We start from the raw sequence: 23406 nt of genomic DNA, 5'->3' as shown, positions 1-23406 counted from the left end.
CCTGATTCACGTATTAGACTGTGTTCTGTAATTTAATTACAATCAGTCTTTTAGAAGGAGATTATCAGTAGAAGACTAGGTCTCCTATGCAGGCCAGTAAGGCTGGTCCATGTAACCCCAACCCCACCATTAATTGGCAGCCTGTTGACAATGCACAGTGTACACAGAAAGCTGACAGTGGTGCGGGATTATACAGGGCTCAGGAGATCTGCAGCAGAAAAAACAGGGATTCCATCATAACTTTACCAAGTAGCCCAGTAAGTGATACATTGCTGGAGTCAGGGTCTCTGCTCATACATCATGCTGCTCTTAATGGGATAGCAAAACGCTGCTTCCAGACTCCCTTTAAGTTGAGTCTGAGATTATCGCTAGCCAGAGAGGACCTTAGAAGACTCGTGTTGCTTTGTGGCATTTATGCCTAAGATTGCATTGATCCCTATTATTGAGCAGTTATAATCCATTTTTAAATCTCTATAGATCACCAATGATGAGATGTGTGAGATCTGCGAGGTCTGGACTGCAGAGAGCCTCTACCCATGTAGAATCTGCTCCCGGGTTTTTCATGATGGCTGCCTTCACCGCATGGGATACCTACGCAATGACAATGCCCTGGAAGTGACAGAAATGGCCCATACGGAAACTGGCTGGAGCTGTTATTACTGTGTAAGTATACCAACTTATTTCTAGTAGAGGTTTTCATGACTAACGCAGTAATTGACCTGCATAATCTCCTCTATCCAGAATGTCTAGGCCTCGTTCAGGCAAACTGCGCTTAATAATGTGACCGTCTTCTTTCAGAAACATTACCATTCTTTCCCATGGGTTGTGTTTGGAATTGTAGTTTACCTCCATTAAACGGATAAAGGTGGCACTGGTTTTGAAAGAAAGCAGCCAAGGTTTTCTAATTGAGAAGCAGAAATATATTCTACAGACTTTGGAGAGTGCAGTTTGACAATTATGTCACTTAAAGGGGGTCCAATCACCAGAACAAGAGTGGCCAGTTTTTGCTCTTATTTTACCCCTGCTGCTCCCTGAGGTATTCTGCTTTTTAGTTTTTTTTAAATCTGCCCTGTGGTTCCAGAGATATGGGTAATTTTATTTAGTGCTAATGTTTATGGAATTTACAAAGGGGCGTGGCTTTCAGGTTCCTAATGCCGAAAACACGCCCTCTTAGAATCCTGTGAGACACGCCCTCTTTGGTATAGACTGTATAAATGGCACTAAATGAAAAGACTCATATTTCTAGAACTGTATGGCAGATTTAGATAAAGAAAAGAGTGGAATACTCAGGGAAACAGCGAGATTAAAATATAAGCAGAAACTGGTGATCTGGTGGTGACTAGTCTTATTTAAATTGTGGGGACCGAATATGTTGTCAGCTTGAGAGGGCTCAATTTTGAAGAATCTGCAGGTGTTCTGAGAGATATCAATGAGCAGATGATAATAGTTAGCTGCCCTGGTTTGAGTGGTTGACTGAATGGAAGTGTGGTAGGAGGGGTCAGTCGTGATAGTGATCCTAAGAACAGGACCAGGAATAGTGTGGACCAGCCTCCTGTTCCCATGCTACAAGTGTGTTGTAAGGTCACTGTTGAGCTAACAATGACCCAAGAGACCGGCAATTGTAGCTCCTGGTGTGACCTGCAACCACCAAGCGCTGTGCCTTCTTTGTAACCACTCACTGTGATTGGAAAAAAAGGAAAAGGGAAGGTATTCTGTGAATTTTAATTAGAAGCTGAACCATTTATGCACCCTAATCCTAATTATTTCTGGGGTGCAGGGATTGCTGAGAGATGTGAGGGTACAGCTAAAAAGAGCCAACAAGGATTGTGAACAGCTCTGGAGGAGACTTGCGTAGACATTTTGCATAACCTGAAAATTGATCTTTGTTCCCATTTAGATATCTACTAACTGAAGAGCCCGGCGCTGCCCGGGCATAGTAACTAACTGTGGATAGTTATAACAAATTATAATTATCCTCTATCCCATAGTCCCGTGGCCATATACCCATCATACATATCCACGATCCCATAGGCCCGTGCCCATATACCCATCATATATATCCTCCATCCCATAGTCGAGTGCCCATATACCCATCACACATCCTTCATCTCATAGCCCAGTGCCCATATACCCATCATACATATCCTCCATCCCATAGTCTGGTGCCCATATACCCATCACACATCCTTCATCTCATAGTCCCATGCCCATATACCCATCACACATCCTTCATCTCATAGTCCAGTGCCCATATACCCATCATACATATCCACGATCCCATAGGCCCGTGCCCATATACCCATCATACATATCCTCCATCCCATAGTCGAGTGCCCATATACCCATCACACATCCTTCATCTCATAGTCCAGTGCCCATATACCCATCATACATATCCTCCATCCCATAGTCCCATGCCCATATACCCATCACACATCCTTCATCTCATAGTCCCATGCCCATATACCCATCACACATCCTTCATCTCATAGTCCAGTTCCCATATACCCATCATACATATCCTCCATCCCATAGTCCGGTGCCCATATACCCATCACACATTCTCCATCTCATAGTCAACCATTATGACATCATAATGAGCGGCGGGGCTTGCAACCTATGATGACATCAGCGTCACCATGGCAACCATTGTGACATCATAATGAGGGGAGAGGCTTGATACGCACACAATGTTTCCCCATTATGCAAATAGGGGCATTATGACATCGTAATGAGGGGCGGGGCTTGACGCGCACACACTTTTTCCCCAGTATGTAGATAGGGGCAAAATTGTTTGGTGAATTGGAACGCGCGGGGTTAAAATTTCGCCTCACAACATAGCTTAGGACGCTCTCGGGGTCCAGATGTGTGACTGTGCCAAATTTTGTGGCTGTAGCTGCGACGGTTCGGATGCCTATCCCGGACATACACACATACACACACATACAATACATACATACATACACACTTTGAGCTTTATATATTAGATGACATGTCACCTTGCTCCCCAGTCCTGCCTGGCACGGTGGTGACCATGGTCATCGCTCTGTTGATTTCTGTATGAGTTCCAAAAAAATTGCGTATTCTCCGCTGACAGGAGCAGGCAAATGTGTGGGTCAGGAGACTCAAGTTTTCAAGAGGTGTGCTGGTCCAATTTATGGCAAATCCAGTGAAAAATAAGAATACCCCTTTAAAGCTTAAAATATTTATAAACTATTTATAATGAAACATTAATTACTCTAATGGTCGATGGGCATTTTATAGTCTAAGTAACTTCAGTAAAAAACACAAACTTATCAATAAAGTCTAATACATAAAAGCAACAGCTTTTCCCTTAGCAAACAGCCAATAAAAAAGGATTAACTACAAAGCCGCCCATTGATCACCTGCTTGAGATGTTGAGAGCCAGACCTCTCCTTTCAAGTCTTGGAATAAGACTTTGCATGTTCTCTGCCTATTTTTATATTCATCTGAAGCATCTGACAAGATGAGAGAGAATAGACCGAGGGCAAGATCAGCTGGGATTCCTCTGAGGGAAGCGCCGCTCATTTAGGGCAATGGAGGGTAATGTGCACAGAGACAGTGAAATAAAACTGTCTGTGCAGGTCACTGAACGGAAGAGCCGAGGTCTCTGCAAAAACATTCATTAAAGTTTACCGGCAGGAGACAATTCTGTTACACCGTACCGGAGACCATCAATGTTACACAGGTGACACCGGAGACCATCAATGTTACATGGGTGACAACGGAGACCGTCAATGTTACACGGGTGACACCGCAGACCGTCAATGTTACACGGGTGACACCGCAGACCGTCAATGTTACACGGGTGACACCGGAGGTCATCAATGTTACACGGGTGACACCGGAGGTCGTCAAATTAAACCAAATGAAATTAGACAATGTGGAATAACACTGGCTACAGTATGTTAATAGAAAACTAATGGATGTATTGTATAAAAGGCTCCATGGTTTAATATATAAAAGGACTTGAAGCTGCGGGCCCCTACATCCGCACGACTACCCATCTGGTTGAGCCGACCCATTGTTGAGCCTTATTAGTAATCCACGGTATCTATCTCCATAGATGCTTACATCCACCATTCTAGACAGATAGGGTGTAGATAGTGATGTTGATGGTGATTTTGAGGCCACACAACTGGACAGTTTACAAAGCCTGGCAAATTACTGTAGGGTGAAACAGAAAGTTGCTGAGTCTTGCCAAGTTGTATCTCCAATAGACCAATTTTTGAATTCTTCTCCAATGTCAGGACTGATGAAGGACCTAGTACTGCAGATACCCGGGCAGTTATCTTTCTATATCATTGACCCCATATGCTGATCCAATTGTTCTGAACATTTAGAAGATGTGTCTAATGCATACAGCCAATATCCTGGCTATGCGGTCTTGTGTCATTAGTCGTCAAAACCTTAGGAAAAAAAAAGGAAATACCCTGTAGTAAGTAAGTAAATAAATTATTACAGTACATGTAAATAACATAGGGTACTTAGTTGACACTATTTTGATTAAAAAGAATAAAAGCCATCCCACCGTGACATGGTGCACCCAATTGTTATGGCACCTAACCCTAACCCCACCACCCCCATAACAGGGGGAGCTCCTGTTTATAAAAAGTTACAAAATACTAAAGCAAAACCAAATAAATGAGCCGGAACATATGTTCATGTCTATTAGGTGAATGTGACCTTACACATTGCACTTGTTCCAACTTATATTCCGGCTCATTTTTTTGGTTTTGTGTCAGTGGCAGTACTTTTTATGGACAAACTTTGGCACATTTGCCACGGCTTGGGTCATGACTACAAGGTGCAAATGGTAATGTGCACATAAAATTGTGTGCCCATTGGCACAATTGTGGGTAGGCATTGTTTCTTCTGCAATGACTGCCAGATGGTATTAATTTTGAAATCAAAGGTATTGGCAACGAATACACAATTTCGGATGGTTAAAGTGCAGCCATTGGTCACCTGTGGGTGGGCAGGATCAGCCAGACTATGTACTAGGATAGCATCCTTCCCTGGGCACTATGCCAGGCTGGTAAGGTGGATAATGTTCACATAAGTTTAGTTGCCAAGATAAATGGTCTAGTAAGGTGTGCAGAACCCATGCATGAAGTGATAATGTATCTGGCACCAGGGCTGGCCCTGAACGCTACCTTGATGGCCTAAATTATCTTGGTTTGCCCTAGTGACAAATCCTATTTACCCTCCATTACTATATAAGACTTAAAGGGCCAAACGACTTTCAGGTGTCCAAACAAAACGTAGGAAACGGTAACAACATAGATTTCAACCTGACTGCCCAAATTACAATAACACAGGTAGACAGTTGGCCCCGTATCACAATGTATAAGTCCCATAACAGTGAGCGATGCGTAACTTTCATACTGTATGGCACACAGAATACTTCATCTTTTTTTTTTTTCAATTGACTTGATATATGTTGCATGATGAATGTTATACAGTATCATAGCTTTAGTTCTAAAGAAAAGCCATAACATCCGTGTTAGCGTAGTTTTTAAAAAAAGGTAAAACATGTTATGTGATATCTTGATACTTAGAAGTAAACTGAGGTTGACCCATGGTTCTGTAAGAGGGTTGAAATGGGTTCTCCGCCCTCTCACAAATAGTCATGTACAATGTTGAACGTTACAGTGGAGTTAAAGTACTCAATGAGACATCCATAACTGGTCACTTTGGGTTACCATTGATCCCTATTGTGGAGATATCACCTGGTTGCTCCAGCTTAGTTGCAACTGTTGTGTGATAAGTTCTGCAACACGTTTGGGAGCTCCAACTCTATTAATAATGTGCCAGTGGCTGGGCTGGCAGTGGGAGTTTCTGTCTGCTTACTCTCTGAAGAGGCTATTTGCATATTGCATGGCCTAGAAGTCTCCCTGCACCAATTTGGCACCTTCCTTAAGTCAAAACTTTATTCTGTTGACCCCCTGGACGTGTGACATGGAGCATAAAAGGTTCATATTTCAGTAGAAATTACTGCTTCATAGTTAGCTAGCAAGTGGGAGTGAGTAGCACTCTATACATTATGTGCTACCATGTGGGTTGAGATGGAAGGAGCAGTCACTGCTCTTTGAGACCAGTAAAACTTCATGAGATTAATGCAATTACTAAGAGAGGGAAAGTATTGCCACCGCAGAAGGTAGCAGTGAGGCTTATTCCTGCTCTTGTAGAGTTCTTCCTACATTAAAGCAAAGAAGGGGTGAGGAGCTGCCACACTAGGAGACTGTTAGTATAACCATAAAGATGACAAGGAGATTGGTACCTGAGTGATGGATAATCAGTGCTCTGTGAGTAGGATACAGTGGTTTGCATATTTAAAGATGAAGACTACAGCAGAGCATTTTTATCATTAGAGCGATAACTGTGAGAGTTACTGAGGATAATAGTAAAGGTGGGAAACTTTAAATAAGTTTTCCAGGACTAATCTTTTTACACTGGGACTAAAAACTAACAGACAGGTAGTTACTAACAGTGGCCACTATCTGAATTTTCTACCTGCTGCTGGCTCAAAGCGCTCACCGACCACTTCTGCCAACGATTCGACTGCTCCACCTCAACAAAGTTGCTCTTCTTCTTCCGGGCTGCTCTCTCGATGGGGCGTAACTGCCGACATGATTCTGATTGACAACCGGCTCCCCGCAGTTAGGCAGTGCGGAGCTGGCTGTTAATCAGCATTATGTAGGCAGTCACGCCTGTGACTCCGCTCTGTGACCCCTCTGTGCTGGCGGAGATTGGCACTGACCACAACAAGCAGGTACTTAGCAACTTTAGTAAAAAGATTGAACAGTCCTGTATAACCCCTTTATGGGGATGCTCCAGGGATTACACAGTATTGATCCTTGTGAACATGTTATTTGAATCCTGATGTTATGTCCCCCTCCCTCAGGTCTTACACTTGGCATAACATAGTACATCTATTCTAATCCTTGAAATAGTCTTTAGGTGCTTCTGGAGGACTTCCTGAACAAAGTTGAACAATCCCCAGGCTGCAGCCCAGCCAGGTCCAATCTACCTCTTCTTCAAGTTAGAGATATTGACTTTTTGTTGAGCATCCATAAGCTCATATTGTTACAGACAACCACCCCTTCCTGGTTCGCCATTCAGTGAGAGAACTATTTTGGTGATGATAGGCCACTTAGACATGAAGGAATCTGAAGGAGTCTTTTCAGTAGGTGGTATATTTATGGGGGAGGCATAATGTGGATGATTATTTACCTGCTCTGAGAGACTTGACAATGTTTTCCTGAGATCTTCCTTTCGCTCCCTACCTTCGTCTTACATTGATTGCACTCTTCATAAAAAGAGCTGAATTCAAGTCTGCATTTTCCTAACTAGACTTGATGATGATGATCATAATTATCATTATTGTTTATTAATATACAACCTAATCAGCATTTTCTAGTGTTGTACATCAAGAGAGAAAAAAAAAGAGAGTTGAATAAATAGTAATCATTAGGAACAAATCAATCTGAATTAAAACGAATGTAGCAATATTGTACATCTCCGGAGCCTGTTTGCATGCAATATTGTAGAACCCCGGAGCCTGTTTGTAGGCAATATTGTAGAACCCCGGAACCTGTTTGTAGGCAATATTGTAGAACCCCGGAGCCTGTTTGTAGGCAATATTGTACTACTCCGGAGACTGTTTGAATGCAATATTGTACTACTCCGTAGACTGTTTGTATGTAATATTGTACAACTCCGGAGCCTGTTTGTATGCAATATTGTACAACTCTGAAGCCTTTTTGTATGCAATATTGTACAACTCCGGAGCCTGTTTGTATGCAATCTTATACAACTCCGGAGCCTGTTTGTATGCGATATTGTACATCGCCGGAGCCTGTACAGTGTACAGGGCAACATGGGAAGAACTCAGCAGCAGAGCAGAGAACAAGACAGAAGGTTTGAAATTATGAAGTGAAGGAATGAACATGGGTCGTGCATGAGGTTTTTATCTAGCATCAGACAGAGGCAGTATTTTTTTTATATTTTTGGAAGTCAAATATAGTCTCTTACAAGTTAACCTTCTAGATTTTGTCATTTTTGCCTGAAGTCTTCATGCTTTGAATGGGGCAGCACATCTATGTCTGTATCTGAGGCGTTGATCCATGACATTTCTTCTCTAGCAACCACCTGACAACTGCAATGTCACAAGCTGTGACGCAGCAGCCAGATCTTCAGATAAATGTTAATATGAAATTAGCTTGTGATGTAAACCGGTTGTTTACTGCTGGTTCTCCACATTAGAGGCATGAATTCCTACGCTGCCAACTTGCCAATTATCTGCCCCGCGGTATGGGGGCAGGAACAAGCAGTAGGTGATGTTACCTTTTCTGTACATATACTTTCATTTTTTCCCATATTTCCTCCAATATTTTCATTAGGTCAATGAATTTCCCAGAAGCCAGAGAAGCCTCTCCGAATCTCAGTTCTCCCACCAGTCCTAGAGTCTAGAAGTGACGGGGAACAGGATAGGGTTGTGTTCTGTAAGGGAGATATGACTATGCAAAATATTTAAAGGGAATATGTCACCAGGTTTTTACTACCTCAATGGAGAGCAGCATAATGTAGGAAAAGAAACCCTGAATCCCGCAATGTATCACTTAGTTTACTCGATGCAGCAGTTGTACCAGAGTCACAGTTTTTAGATGTACAGTAACATGATGCAGTGCTCAGAAAACTGACCCCGCCCACACCACAGCTTTTTGTTTACATTGTTTATTGACAGTGAGCTGCTAATCTCTGCTGGGGGTGGAGTTAGACCAGTATGTCCAAGGTCAACCATTTAGGCAGTGATAATCTCCTGCTGATAAAACACTTATTCTTTTGAAACAACAGCACACAGCCCCTCATGCTGCCCTCACATTACATAGCAAAAACCTGCTAAAAGATTCTCTTTATGCTGGACTGCAGGATCTCCTACTTGGCTGTGGCAAAAAAGTTTACAAGAAGGAACTAGGGTTCATGAGGAAAGTAGTATGCTACTATGTGTATTAGTTATAAATTTACTGAAACCTTTTTGACGGTCATCAATTACTACATCATTGATGAACGTGAGTGTTAAATTCTAGAGGTGGAATCATGGACATTACTGCCAGGCATAGATGCTGCTTTTTGATGTTAAATCAACATTTTTACTTCACTAAAATTGAGATGCTTAAAGGGAATGTCTATCCCTAAACACCACTATACTTCTATACTTTTTTTTTTTTATTTGGTCGGATATTTTATCTTTATGCTTTTCATACACATAGGTCGAGTGGCGGACGCAGGCACAGTAGGGTCTCTGTGCAAATACAATATATGGGAACCTCTTTGTGTCAGTGCCACAAATTGCTTACTGCTTTGCTGGCCCCATACCTCTTGGACCCCAATGCGGATGCACAAGTTGCACCAATGGTATGTCCACCTCTGCTTAGATCATTCATGCCAACTCCGAATAAAGGGAAACTTCTCGGACTTCCACAAGAGCTGGCAAATCCTCTGCACGTCACTGGGGCCTTGCGAGACCTCCTGGAAAGCACCCCTGGAGGGAGCACCCCCATTTATTACATGGTGTATATACATTAAAAGTAACTAAAACTTATTTTTTCTTAATAACATTGTCAGGCATGAAATGTTCTGAGCCTTTGCAAATCACGTTATTGATATCAATGTGTACTCACTTGGAGTACAGGTGATGGCAGTGGAAGGTCCAGCTCAGTCCCTGGGTCTCACGACCTCTGGGGATAAGCTTCTGCCGGAGATTTTTTTGATAAGAAGAGCACTGACCTGAGGATACAAATGCCGACCCATCACTGCCATCATCTGTACTCTAAATGAATATGTTAGAAGGCAGACAAATAGACTAGGGAAAAGCTGGGATTTGGAAAACATTTGCATGCATTTTTTATGGGAATGAAAAGAAATCCACTAATTAAATTGATTTGGAAAGTTGTTATTTTTTGGGGCTGGACAAAATTATTTTAAAAAAAGTAAAGTACAATTTAAAGTTTAATTAATTTTTTTTAACCCTCTAAATGGAATCTGTCCACATGGCTACTTTGGATAGACTGAGCTATTATGTTTGATTTTTTTCCTTTAAATGTTTCCAATAGCGTAATGACTCGCGCATACATAGACTTTAATGGCATTGCAGCTGCATTCAGTGTGTTCCCCCCCCCATTGAAGTCTACAGTGTAAGTAATGGGAATTCTTAATCGCCCTGGATGCACTCCAAAACAATGTACTGGATTCATTATTAATGGCCCATTATTGTGTCTGGGTTGTAGATCTCTGCCTTAAAGGCTGTAGTTGACAAGCAATGGAATAATCAATGCTGTGAGTTGGCGGGTAGACGTGCAATCAGGCAGCGGTCCAAAGTTAATCCGCGTATCCCACGCTCAATCAGACTCTCCGTCGGATCTGCAGGTGGGTGGCACTGTCACACGCCGAGGGGACGCGTGGAAACCCACCACACACTCCCTGATGCTTCCATTGGTTTAGAGGGGATGTGCAGCCATGTGTTTGTGGTGCGTTGGGTTTGGCAGCTGGAGTGTTGATCGCTCAGGGTTTAGTAATGTTATAGACGGCTTAGGACGTTGGCGCTGAGTGTGAGGATCCTAATCGCTATGCCCTCTATCCGGCACATTAGTGGGATTTAGCCGGGGCGCAGCTGCCGCAGCTGCTTTTCTGTGATCAGGCCAAAGCCCGACCATGGTTTACATATTAATAGAAATATGACTTATATCCATCATATTCTGCAATCTCTGTGCTTCTTGAGCAATGAATTCACTTCCAATATGAATGAAGGACTTACAGAAAAACAATCTCCTAATTCAATTGAGACTCACAAAAGAATTGCACTTAGTGCGAAGGGACAAGGTTGATAATTACTCTGTAAGGCTGAAGATATGAATGCCGTCAGCAGAATACCGGACCCTGTAGTCTGCCATTACCATTTCTTATTATTCCATTCACAGGATGCTGCCTGTCATGTACAGCACTTCTGCTCCACTAGGGGGCGCTACTGTTTGACTGCTCCAGATCACATCGTAAAGTAGAATTTTCTCTTTTTCCAGTCACTGGTGGCCTCACAGACATCTCAGACCTTTGTTATTTCACACCGACCTCCTTAGAGTGTTTGCTTCACTCCAGTTTGTCATCTCACACTTCAACTTTGCAACACCAAAGTATGAAAACTAGAGAAGGGTCACCATTATTCCTGGTCCTATGTCTAGGAGCCCTATCATAACCAATCTTATCACACCTCAGTTCAGTCCATCGCTCCACAGGAGTGAACCAAATACAGCAAGTCCAATTCTGGGCAGCCAATACTCTTAACACTGTCCCCGAGACCTTCTGAAGCCAATGCACTAACAAAGCCCCTGGCGCCACCCAACCCACCTTGGCTTCTCCTAGACTGGTGTCCCTCACAGCCCCAGCAGACTTTCCAGAACTTTCCTCCCAGGCTAATTACATAATCAGCCCACTTCCGTTCCGCCACAGCCCACTTAGATTTCCACAAACTGCTCATCCACAATTAGATGAACTAAACTCATTGTCTGCTCTTCAAGACACTATCCAGGTCATAGTAAACGATACGAGCAAAACTTTGATCCGGACAAAACTGTGCAATTTTTCACATGATAAACCAAAAGAAAAATGGTGCCACAAAATATTTCACAAATATATAATGTTTATAAAATATAAAATATATAATGGATTTTGTTAAAAAAACAAACAAAGTAGATAATTGGAGGGTTAACAACAAAACCTCCCAAGACTATAAACAGTATACAATTATTATGCCACATACCTTATTTATCGCAGTACACTCCCTATTGGATATCATTTACATCAGATAGAATAGAATAAGAGTCAAACTTACATAGTAATACTGTGGAGCCGTTACGTATGTAGCCCTGCTCCGCGACGCGCGTTTCACCTATCTTCGTCAGGGGACCTGTCCACACCTAACAGGGCTCCACATTTCTACTATGTTAGTTTGCCTCCTATACTCTTCTATATGATGTATATGTTAGATATGTGGGCATAACAATTACCGTATATACTTTTTATAGCCTTGGGAGGTTTCTTGTTAGCCCTACAATGAGCTACTTTGTGTTTTATTTTATATTTAGTAAAGTTGATATATTTGTGACATTTTGTAGCACCATTTTTCTTTTGGTTTATCTCATGATACATAGGTTCATCTGTCTTATTCAGCCAGATAATTTTAGTTATAAGAAAACTGACTGGTCCTAATGTTTCGGATGTAGTTCCTGATGGGACTGGGAAGCTTATTCTATCCTTAAAATTGTAGATATCCATAGTAAAACTCATGGCATATTTTGCCCCACGGATCTCAGTTGCCGAATAAGATCTACAGTAAGGACTCCATGTCTAAGTAATCCTATAGGAGGTCACAGACAGCGAGAGAGAGATCTACTTTGTGAAATTCTCCTGACGAAGCACAGCGAAACATGTGTTGGGGCGCTGGAACACACTTTTGGAGATCTATTCACACTTTGAAAGTAATTTATTGTCTTCCACCATGAGAATTATTTTGCTAGTCTCTATGTGATATCTGTTAATGTTTAATAGAATAGTCTATGCTATACATCTAGTTTTGATGACGCAGCCCAGTAAGAGCATGAAAATGGGTATTTTTGTTGAGACTCGGTATCTGATATCAGTGGCGCTGTCCATGGTGGGATTGTGTTCTGGGATCATTTAATGCATTCTATCTCTACGCTGGATTCTTCCCTTTGAAGCTTCTCTGCGGTGGGAGAGGGCGGCTGTTTGCTTTGCTTGCAGTTTTCCGCTGCCTGCTCCCTGTGTATAATTATTCCTCTCCTGCGGTGTGATCCTGCGTCTGCTTTAATCTCCTATGACGCCCATGGAGATATGTCAGATGCCGTGTGCTGCTACCGTCGTCACACAAACGCCTGGTCTGGTAACGGAGAACGTTTCTGTGGCCAAATGATATCTAAAAGATGGATAAGCAGATTGTAGAAATGTTCATAGCTGAATTGCTGGCTGGATTAATACTAGAAAATACTCTACTTTCCGTAGCGGGGATTACAATTACATATGTAGACCCTAAAAAGGAACTTCGACTTGACCCCCAACATTTTCATTCTCTGCAATGAGACAAAAGTTGAAACCTTGTCCTCCTTTGAGGTGATGTCCGTCTATTTTGCAATAGCGTAGTCTACCGCTATTATGTCCGGGCTCCTCAGAGACAGACTCGTCTTTACAACACCTGCTAAGCTCATACATGCTGTCCCTATTTATTACATATTGATTTATTTCCGTATCGTGAAATGAGCGGCGTGTGACAAATGGTCCTGCTGAGCCATCTACTCCGCCTGACCTGGCCTGCCCCACCGCCGTAACTCCGGTGATGAAGTGTGGATATCGGGATTGTGAGCTTATAACTTGTAAGGCGTTCCGCTCCACTAAGGTTTAATATAGACGCTATAGAATGGGAGCGGTGATTAATGGCTACAATTACTTTGTACTTTCCTTGTATTAATATTGTACTTGAATTTATTGGAAAGACCAAAGCATTGATTTATTATCACATTAAATCCACAACACAATTTTCTGGGAAGGAACACTCCACTGGATTCGGCTAATGAGTGTGTCAGGTTAGAAATGTGACAACTGTGGTCCTACAATTGTACAAAATAAGGATTTTATACCTACAAAATTTGACCTCAAAAATAGGAACCCAAGCTGTGAAACTTCTAACACAGGAGAAAACATCCTCTTTCTTCTCTGTGGTGTATGGAGGAGGGCTGGATCTCTGCCTAATTTTATTGGTTCAGCCAACCTACTTTTCTGCATAGACCGAGAAGGTTGACTTATCTATTGAAATGAGCCAGGCAGACAGCCCCCTGCATACATATCACCAACACAGGGAGGGAAGAGGATGTGCTAACCTGTTTGAATAAAAAGCTTGAAGTGAAGCTACAAGGATCCAGGATTAGTTCAAGTATCACAGTTGTAACATGGGTGAGAGACGGCCACAGGACGAGGGGTACAGATAGAATCATAGAATGGTAGAGTTGGAAGGGACCTCCTGGGCCATCTGGTCCAACCCCCTGCTCAAAGCAGGATTCGCTAAATCATCCCAGTCAGATGTCTGTCCAGCCTCTGTTTGAAGACTTCTATTGAAGGAGAACTCCCCACCTCTCGTGGCAGCCTGGTCCATTCATTGATCACTCTAACTGTCAAAAAGTTTTTTCTAATATCTGATCTGTGTCTCCTCCCATTCAGTTTCATCCCATTTCTTCTAGTCTTCCCTTGTGCAAATGAGAATAAAGATGATCCTTCTACAATATGACAGCCCTTGAGATATTTGTAGACAGCTATTAAGTCTCCTCTCAGTCTTCTCTTTTGTAGGCTAAACATTCCCAAATCCTGCAACCTTTCCTCATAAGACAGGGTTTGCAGACCGGTCACCATTCTGGTCGCTCTTTTCTGAACTTGCTCCAGTTTGTTGATGTCTTTTTTAAAATGTGGTGCCCAAAACTGAACACAGTATTCCAGATGAGGTCTGACCAAAGAGGAGTAGAGGACAATAATGACTTCACGTGATCTAGACTGTATGCTTCTGTTAATACATCCTAGAATTGCATTTGCCTTTTTTGCTGCTGCATCACACTATTGACTCATATTCAGTCTGTGATCTATTAGTATACCCAAGTCTTTTTCACATGTGCTGTTACTTAGCCCTATTCCTCCCATTCTTTATAAGCTTTTTTCATTTTTATTGCCCAGATGTAGTACTTTGCATTTTTCCCTGTTAAAAACCATTCTGTTAGTTGCTGCCCACTTCTCCAGTTTATTTATATCTTTTTGAATCTTCTCTCTCTTCTCTAGTATTAGCTATCCCTCCTAGCTTTGTATCATCAGCAAATTTAATCAGTTTACCCTCAATTCCTTCATCTAAGTCATTGATAAAGATGTTGAACAATACAGGGCCCAGGACAGAGCCCTGTGGTACCCCACTTGAGACATTTTTACACCTGGATGTGCAGCCATTTACGACCACTCTTTGGGTCCGATCACTAAGCCAGTTAAGAATCCACTTAACAGTTGCCTTGTCCATTCCATACTTAACCATTTTTTCAATAAGGATTGTGTGAGATACTTTGTCAAATGCTTTGCTGAAGTCAAGATATACTATTTCTACAGCATTTCCCTGATCTGTGATTCTGTCATATAAGGAAATTAAGTTAGTCTGACATGACTTATTAGTGACAAACCCATGCTGACTCTATTTAATCACTTCATTCTTATCCAGGTACTGACATATGTGACGACTCCTGGAGTGGACCCTCTGGGTCGTGCCACCAACCCTCCCAGAGCGATCTGACCTAGTGAAGACCACCCCCTATACAGGGAGTGTCAGGGGCAAGCATCAGGGGGTGAGGTACCACAACTGCTGGCACCAGGCGGCCGGCTCACAAGAGACACGAGTGAGTGAGTGTGTCTGCAGGAAAGTGTAAAGCCTGGGCACGGGAACACATGGTATACAGCGTCTGGGTGTGAGCAAAGCAGGATGTGTGCAAAGGAGCACGGCAGAGCACTCAGGCCGTAGGTGTGCCAGGAGGTGTAACAGAGTACAGGAGCTGGGTGTGTGCCAGAGGGCACAACTGAGCATAAGACAGAGTACAGGATTGGAACGTGTGCCAGGAAGCACAACTGAGTAAGAGACAGAGTACAGGATCAGAGCGTGTACCAGGAGGCACAACTGAGTATAAGACAAGGCACAGGGTCCGAGTGTGTGCCAGGAGGCACAACTGATAACAAGACAGAGCACAGGATCAGAGTATGTGCCAGGAGGCACAGCTGAGTGTAAGACAGAGCACAGGATCAGAGTATGTGCCAGGAGGCACAACTGAGTATGAGACAGAGCACAGGATCAGAGTATGTGCCAGGGGGCACAGCTGAGTGTAAGACAGAGTGCAGGTGCAGAGCGTGTGCCAAGAGGCACAATAGAGTGCAAGGCAGAGGACCCGAATACAGCACACAGCCAGGCAGGGACAAGGCAGACCAAGCCAGGAAGTACAACATTAATCAGGCACCTCCCCTAGGAAGAGGTAGCCTGATATAGCACATGATCGCTTGGGCTTCCGGGTCAAGTCCTCCAGTACCATAGAGAGGATAGACCTGGAGGCCGAACTGAGAGGAGCACGCAAGCGCACACATAACGTGGGGGAGACAGGAACCTAGGTATGAGAGGTGCGCGTGCGCACCCGGCGGGACCCCCGGAGCGACCGCGGCTACGGAAGAGATGTCGTCGGGACCAAGGTCCCACCCCCAGGTGAGCGCAGTGTGACAACATACATGTTGTTTAATAATTTGTTCAAAGATCTTTCCTGGTATAGAAGTCAGACTCACCGGCCTATAGTTGCCTGGGTCCACCTTCTTCCCATTTTTGAAGATGGGAACAACATTTGCTCTTCTCCAGTCTTCTGGGACTTCTCCTGTTCTCCACGAATTTTTAAAGATTATGGAGAGCGGTTCAAAAATTTCTTCTGCTATCTCCTTCAATACTCTGGGGTGTAATTCATCTGGACCTGGAGACTTGAATTCATTTAGGTTAGCTAAGTGTTTCCTCACTATATTTCTGTTTATAGATATCCTGTATTCTTCTATTCCCTTAATAGGACAGTGAAGAATAGTTGATGTTACATTTCCTTTCTGAGAGAAAGCAGATGCAAAATAGGAATTTAAAAGTTCGGCCTTCTCAATATCCTGTCTTACCATTTCATAATTTTCATCCTGTAAAAATCCTACAGCATCTTTGACGTTTCTTTTACTTTTGACATATCCCCAAAATCCTTTATTATTGCTTTTGACTTCTCTTGCAAGCCTCAATTCATTGTCAGCTTTAGTAATCTGATTCGTGCCCTGCAGGTTCTGCAGACAGCATTATATTCTTCTTTAGATATGCCTCCCTCTTTCCATTTTATAAATATTTATTTCTTCCTTTTTAGCATGTGCTTAAGTTCTGTGTTCATCCATCCTGGTTTCCTTAAATGCTTCCTATTCTTCCCTCTTTTCGGAATTGTTAACAATTTTGCTTTGAGAATTTCATTTTTCAAGATTTCTCATCCTTCCTGGACATTTTTGTGTTTAAGGATATCCAGCCATTGGATCCCTCCAATTCCCTTTATGAATCCCTTAAAATCTTCCCTTCTGAAATCTAACCTTGACGTCTGAGTCTTCGCAGGTCTTCCTCCCCTAGTTATCCAAAATTCTAAAATAGCATGGTCGCTACCTCCTAGGGTCCCAGCCATTTTTACCTCCTCAACCATTTCCTCCCTGTTTATAAGGAGTAGATCCAAGGTAGCAGTTCCCCTTGTTTTCTCCCCTACCTTTTGGAAGATAAAGTTGTCAGCAAGAGAGGATAAGAATTTCCTTGACCTGTTAGTTTTGCCTGATAGAGATTCCCAACAAATGTCTGGATAGTTGAAATATTCCATGACAACTATGTCATATTTTTTGGAGAACTCAGCCATTTGATGCATAAAGAGTTCATCCATATCTTCAGCTTGCACAGGCGGCCTGTAGTAAATGCCTACAATGGTGTCCTTTCCATTGTTCTGTCCTTGTATTCTTACCCAAACAGTTTCCACAGAACTCCCAGTCTCTGAAGCTTCAATCTCTGTGCAGATTTACGCGTTTCTAACATACAATGCGACACCTCCTCCTCGTTTATCAAGTCTGTTTCTTGCAAATAAGTTGTATCCTTCTAGCCTTGTATTCCAATCATGTGTATTGTCCCACCAAGTTTCAGTGATTCCAATGACATCATATTTCTTTTCCTGTGTTAGTAGTTCCAATTCTCCTTGTTCGTTGCCCATGCTTTGTGCATTAGTATAGAAACATTTTAGTTTGTGATTGGTTTCTCTTCCTTCAATATTTGTATTATTTAGATTCTTTTGTCTTTGTTCTTCCTTTCCTGTTATGATTGAGTCACCGTAGGAGGCAAAAACAGAAATGCTAGCTAAGTCCAGAAAACCAGAGAGGTTGGCAGCTATCGGTTGACGGAGACAAAATAAATCCCAAAAATGAAATCCTCTGTACTCCAAAAAGGCATTTCGATCCTTTGACATACAGGGAATTCTCCCTCAAGATCCGGAACACAGTCCGAATATGTTCCACATGAGAATCCCAATCCTTGGAGAAGATCAAAATATCATCCAGATAGATAATCAAAAATTTATCGACAAAGTCTAGGAAAATATCGTTCATGAAGCACTGGAAGACAGAAGGGGCATTAGTGAGCCCAAAAGGCATCACCAGGTACTCAAAATGTCCCTCCGGAGTATTAAACGCCATCTTCCATTCATCCCCCTGCTTAATGCGGATAAGATTATACGCCCCCCTGAGGTCAAGCTTGGTAAACCAGCAAGCACCTCTAACTCTAGAGAATAGATCCGAAATCAGGGGTAACGGATACTGATATTTAATAGTAATTTTATTGAGGGCACGATAATCAATACAAGGCCTTAAAGAACCATCCTTTTTGGCCACAAAAAAAAAAACGGCACCTAAGGGTGAAGAGGATGGTCTAATATGACCCTTCTCCAACGCCTCCTTAATATAGGACCGCATAGCCTCGTGCTCGGGTACAGATAAATTGAAGAGCCGACCCTAGGGAAATTTACACCCCGGGCTTAGTTCAATTGCACAGTCATAACTCCTATGAGGAGGCAAGGACGCAGACTCATTCTCACTAAATACATCATAAAAGTCTGCCAAATAGTCAGGAACATCATGCGACTGAGGAGAGGTGGAAAAAACTGGAGCCTCACTAAAGGCACACCGACAACCCCAACTCACTACAGACACAGACTTCCAATCCAAAACTGGATTATGAATTTGCAACCAGGGAAACCCCAGAACAACGGCATCATGCAGACCATGCAACACCAAAAATCTGCAATTTTCTTGATGGTCTGGGGCGACCCGCATGACCACCTGGGTCCAAAACTGAGGTTTATTTTTAGCCAAAGGAGTAGCATCAATCCCCCTCAAAGGGATAGGCGTCTGCAGAGGTGTCATCAGAAATCCACAACGTTTAGCAAAATCCAAGTCCATTAGGTTTAGCGCTGCTCCCGAATCCACAAAAGCCTTGGCGGAAAATGTGGACAGGGAGCAGATCAGAGTAATTGCCAGAAGAAACTTAGGTTGAACACCACCAACAGAAAACGTGTGTGCAAAGCGTTTCTCTCGTTTAGGACAAACAGAAATAATATGCCAGGCATCTCCACAGAAAAAACACAGCTTATTACACCTTCTGAACTCCTGACGTTGCGCCATAGACAAAACTCTATCACATTGCATAGGTTCAGACGTCTGTTCAACCGGTGGCAACACCTCTCGTGCAATCCTGCGTTCACGTAAACGCCGATCAACCTGAATGGCTAATGACATAGAATCGTCCAGACCAGAGGGAACAGGAAATCCCACCATAGTATCTTTTACGGCTTCTGACAAACCCTTCCGAAAGAGAGCAGCCGAGGCATTATCATTCCAGGTAGTAAGGACTGCCCACTTTCAGAACTTTTGACAGTACAACTCTGCAAAATCTCGACCCTGGTTTAATGCCAACAGGGTCTTTTCAGCCTGATCAATAGCATTAGGTTCGTCATACAACAAGCTTGAAAGAATGCGTTCACATTAGTCAGAATAGGATCATCTGGTTTCAAAGAAAACGCCCAATCCTGGGGATCGCCACGCAGCAAAGAGATGACAATTTTAACCTGCTGCGCGGAGCTCCCTGACGAGTTAGGCTTCAAGGCAAAAAATAATTTACAATTATTTTTGAAACTTAAAAATTTAGATCGATCCCCAAAAAATACATCAGGTGTAGGGATCTTTGGTTCAACAGCATGCGAATGAGCAAGGTAGGCGGAAATTCCCAGCACTTCCGCAGCGAGCTGCTCCACACGATCAGACAATTGCTTTATCTCCATTGAGAGAAAAAAAAAATTCCCCCTACGGCCTCAGAGATATAGAGGAAAAAATATACACACTTTTTTTTTTTTAAACACAATTCTTTCCTGCTATTGAGTACCCTAGGATCTGCGGTTTGGTGGGTGATTCTGTTATGATTGAGTCACCGTAGGAGGCAAAAACAGAAATGATAGCTAAGTCCAGAAAACCAGAGAGGTTGGCAGCTATCGGATTGCAGACCCCTGATCCTATCAACACAACTAGCAGTAGCCGTGGGGGGTTCCTACGATGCCCTATACCCCTCGATCACAGCCGGAGAATTAAATAGGCCTAAAGAAAGAAAGGGGAAATCTAAACTGCCCCAGAGCAGACCCCAAAGCAATAGGCAGCCCCCAACATATAATGACGGTGAAGCAAGATGAAAACACTAACACAGACAGAAAGATAGACTGAGCAAAGACAGGGCCCAAACTACCTAGATAGGAAAGGACAGGAAGGCTGCTGTCTGCAATCTGTGAAAAACCCTATGAAAATAAGAGCCAACAGACTGACAGTGAAAAAGGCCCTGAAGACGCTAGGCTTCAAAAAAGCTATGCCAGTACTCAGGAATATTCTGAAGACAGAGCAACCGGCAAAAGGAGATTCAGCTCATCCCAGCAGGGAATGGCAGAATCCAGAAAAGCAAGGAAAACAAAAACAAAACATAAATGCAAACAGGCAAAGCAGAAAACTTAGCTTTAGGGAAGCAGGAATCAGACTGGTGTCCTAGAAGTCCACAGAGAAATCACCCGCAGGGCAGAAGGGCGTCGGCAGCCTTATATCCAGTCAGTGACTCCACTCAGCCAGTCATCCTCATTAGGCTCAGGTGCCTGATAATCAGGCTCATTACCTTCCTTTACCAGAATAGGGAGTTCACCAGACCTCAGTGACGAAGGGGAAAATGAACTCACAACACTTTCCACTTCTAATAGCAGAGTTCTCAATAGCATTTGTCAGGTGTATGGCTTTTTCTGACCCTTTGCTTCCCTTCCCGCATTGTCCTAGTTTAAAGCTCTCCTGATGAGTGTAGTAAGTCGATTTCCAAATACATGTTTTCCAGTCTTCGTAAGGTGCACCCCATCTCTAGCAAGTAGTCCATCGTAAAGGTAATTCACTCCGTGATCCAGAAATCCAAATCCTTGCTGACGGCACCATCAACGTAGCCAGTTGTTCACCTGCAGAATCTTATTCCACCTCCTTGTTCCATGGCCATCCACTAGGAGGATGGAAGAGAAGACCACCTGCGCTCCCAGTTCTTTCACTTTCTTACCTAAGTTTTCAAAGTCTCTGCAGATGGTTTACAGGTCATTTCTTGCAGTGTCATTTGTCCCCACATGTAGTAGCAGGAATGGGTGGTCATCTGTAGGTCTAAAGGGTCCTGATATCCTGTCAGACACATCTTTAATTTTTGCACCTGGAAGACAGCACATTTCTCTTGAGGTCTGCAGATAGCGGCCTCTGTTCCTCTCAACAGGGAATCCCCCATGACCACCACTCTCCGTTTCTTCTTCACAACATTTTTCTTTCTCCATCCAGGACGACTCTGAGGGCGTACAAGGTTGCTGTTTGTGGGCAAAGTCTTGTTCTGATGTATTTCTTCATCGTTCTCCTGTGTAAGAGCCTGGTACTGGTTCCTGAGCAGTATGGGCACTGACTGCCTCCCGATCCTCCTGCTTCTCTGGGTCACATGCTTCCATTCCTCTGTTTCTACAGGTGCACTTTGAATTTCTTCTCTTTCTGTAACATGAAGAGATAATTCTGCTCTGTCTAAGAACTCTTCGCCTTCCTTAATGATCTTCAACGTAGCTAACCTCTCTTCGAGATTTTGCAACTTTTCCTCCAACAGGGACACAAGCTTGCATTTGTGGCATGTAAAGTTTGTCTTTTCCACTGGTAAGTCTGTGAACATGTAGCAAGAAATGCAGCTCAACAAATGGCTCCTGGCCTGTTCCATATTGTTATTATTAAAGAGATTTCAAGGCAAAGAAAAATGAGCCAAAATTTGCGCGGTTTACCGATTTCCTCTTTACAGCTACAGCGGCCAAAATCCAGTGATCATTGAGCTCACGGAGACTCTTCACTTATCCCAGAAGGCACTGGGAATAGGCAAATTATCTCCTCAGGACTCTTCCCCTGGTTTACTGATTTCCTCTTCTCGGCTGCAACGGCCAAAATCCAGTGATCGTTGAACTCGCGGAGACTCTTCACTTATCCAAGAAGGCACTGGGAATATGCAAATTATCTCCTCAGGACTCTTCCCCTGGTTTGATGGTTCCATTACGTCCTGAGACTGAAGTAGGAGGGTCCTTGCTGGGCTGATTCCCAAATAATCAGAAGCACTGATTTGAATCTTTTAGAGAATGCCAATCTCTCCAATGCAGAGCTTCTCCAAGTCCTTAGAAATAAGGCTTCACTTGGCCTAGTCCAAGAAGCTGGTTGTCCTTACCCAGTTGGCTCATGTCAAGCCGAACAATGCGTCTCATAGTCACCAGCAACAGGTCCTACAGATAACACAGGATCCAACATTCACAATAGGTGATGTCACAACTCGCCTTTTCCTGTGCCTTCACAAACACCTTTACCCAGATTAGATCATACTCAGATAACACTTCTATGTAAACCAATAAGGTCTGAGTCAATCTATTGCTGCTAATGTGCTCATGTGCCCAACAGACCATAGGAGTCTTAAACTAATCCTAGTGGCATCCATGAAAAAAAAAAATTGCAATATGTATTTTTTTTTATTACAGTGATATCTTAAATAAAAAAATGTATAAATATATATTTATATATACATATATATAAATATATATATAAAGCTGAGTGTAGGTATGTGTATGTATCAATCCACGCCCACTCCACATAACCCTGCCCACTGGCAGCTGGAGAGCGGGGTTGCAGAGGGAAAGAGTGGGACATGGATAGAGAGCGGAGCTATGAGGTAGAGCGCAGGACATGGATGGAGAGCAGGGCTGTGGAGGGAAAGAACGGGATGGTGCATGGAGAGCAGGGCTGCAGAGGGAGGAAGCGGGACAGTGGGTGGAGAGCGGGGCTACTGAAGGAGAGAGCGTGATGGCATGTGGAGAGTGGGGCTGTTAAGGGAGAGAGCGGGATGCAGGTGGAGATCTGGGCTGCTGAGGGACAGAGCAGGATGGCCAGTGGAGACAGGAGCTGTGGAGGGAGACAGTGGGACGCCGAGTGGAGAGCAGGACTGCGAAGTAGAGAGCGTGATGGGAGGTGGAGAGTGGGGCTGTTAAGGGAGAGAGCGGGATGCAAGTGGAGATCTGGGCTGCTGAGGGAGAGAGCAGAATGGCCAGGGGAGAGCTGGGCTGCGGAGGGACAGCAGGATGGCTAGTGGAGAGC

General features: G+C 43.4%; 1 protein-coding gene across 3 annotated transcripts in view; it reads left to right on the top strand.

Moving 5' to 3' along the window:
• The window catches only part of PHF24 (PHD finger protein 24), a 219950-nt gene that overhangs the window by 147911 nt on the left and 48633 nt on the right, over positions 1-23406 (top strand). For all 3 annotated transcript variants that reach the window (XM_073553109.1, XM_073553111.1, XM_073553110.1), the window contains one exon: positions 478-663. In XM_073553109.1, coding sequence (XP_073409210.1) covers positions 478-663 — 186 coding nt within the window. The remainder of the gene's footprint in view (positions 1-477; positions 664-23406) is intronic.

This window comes from Dendrobates tinctorius, unplaced genomic scaffold, assembly GCF_039654945.1.
Source record: "Dendrobates tinctorius isolate UK_male_01 unplaced genomic scaffold, ASM3965494v1 ptg000197l, whole genome shotgun sequence".
Lineage (NCBI taxonomy): Eukaryota > Metazoa > Chordata > Amphibia > Anura > Dendrobatidae > Dendrobates > Dendrobates tinctorius.
Note: the sequence above shows the minus strand (reverse complement) of the source record. Positions and strands in the feature narration are given on the sequence as shown.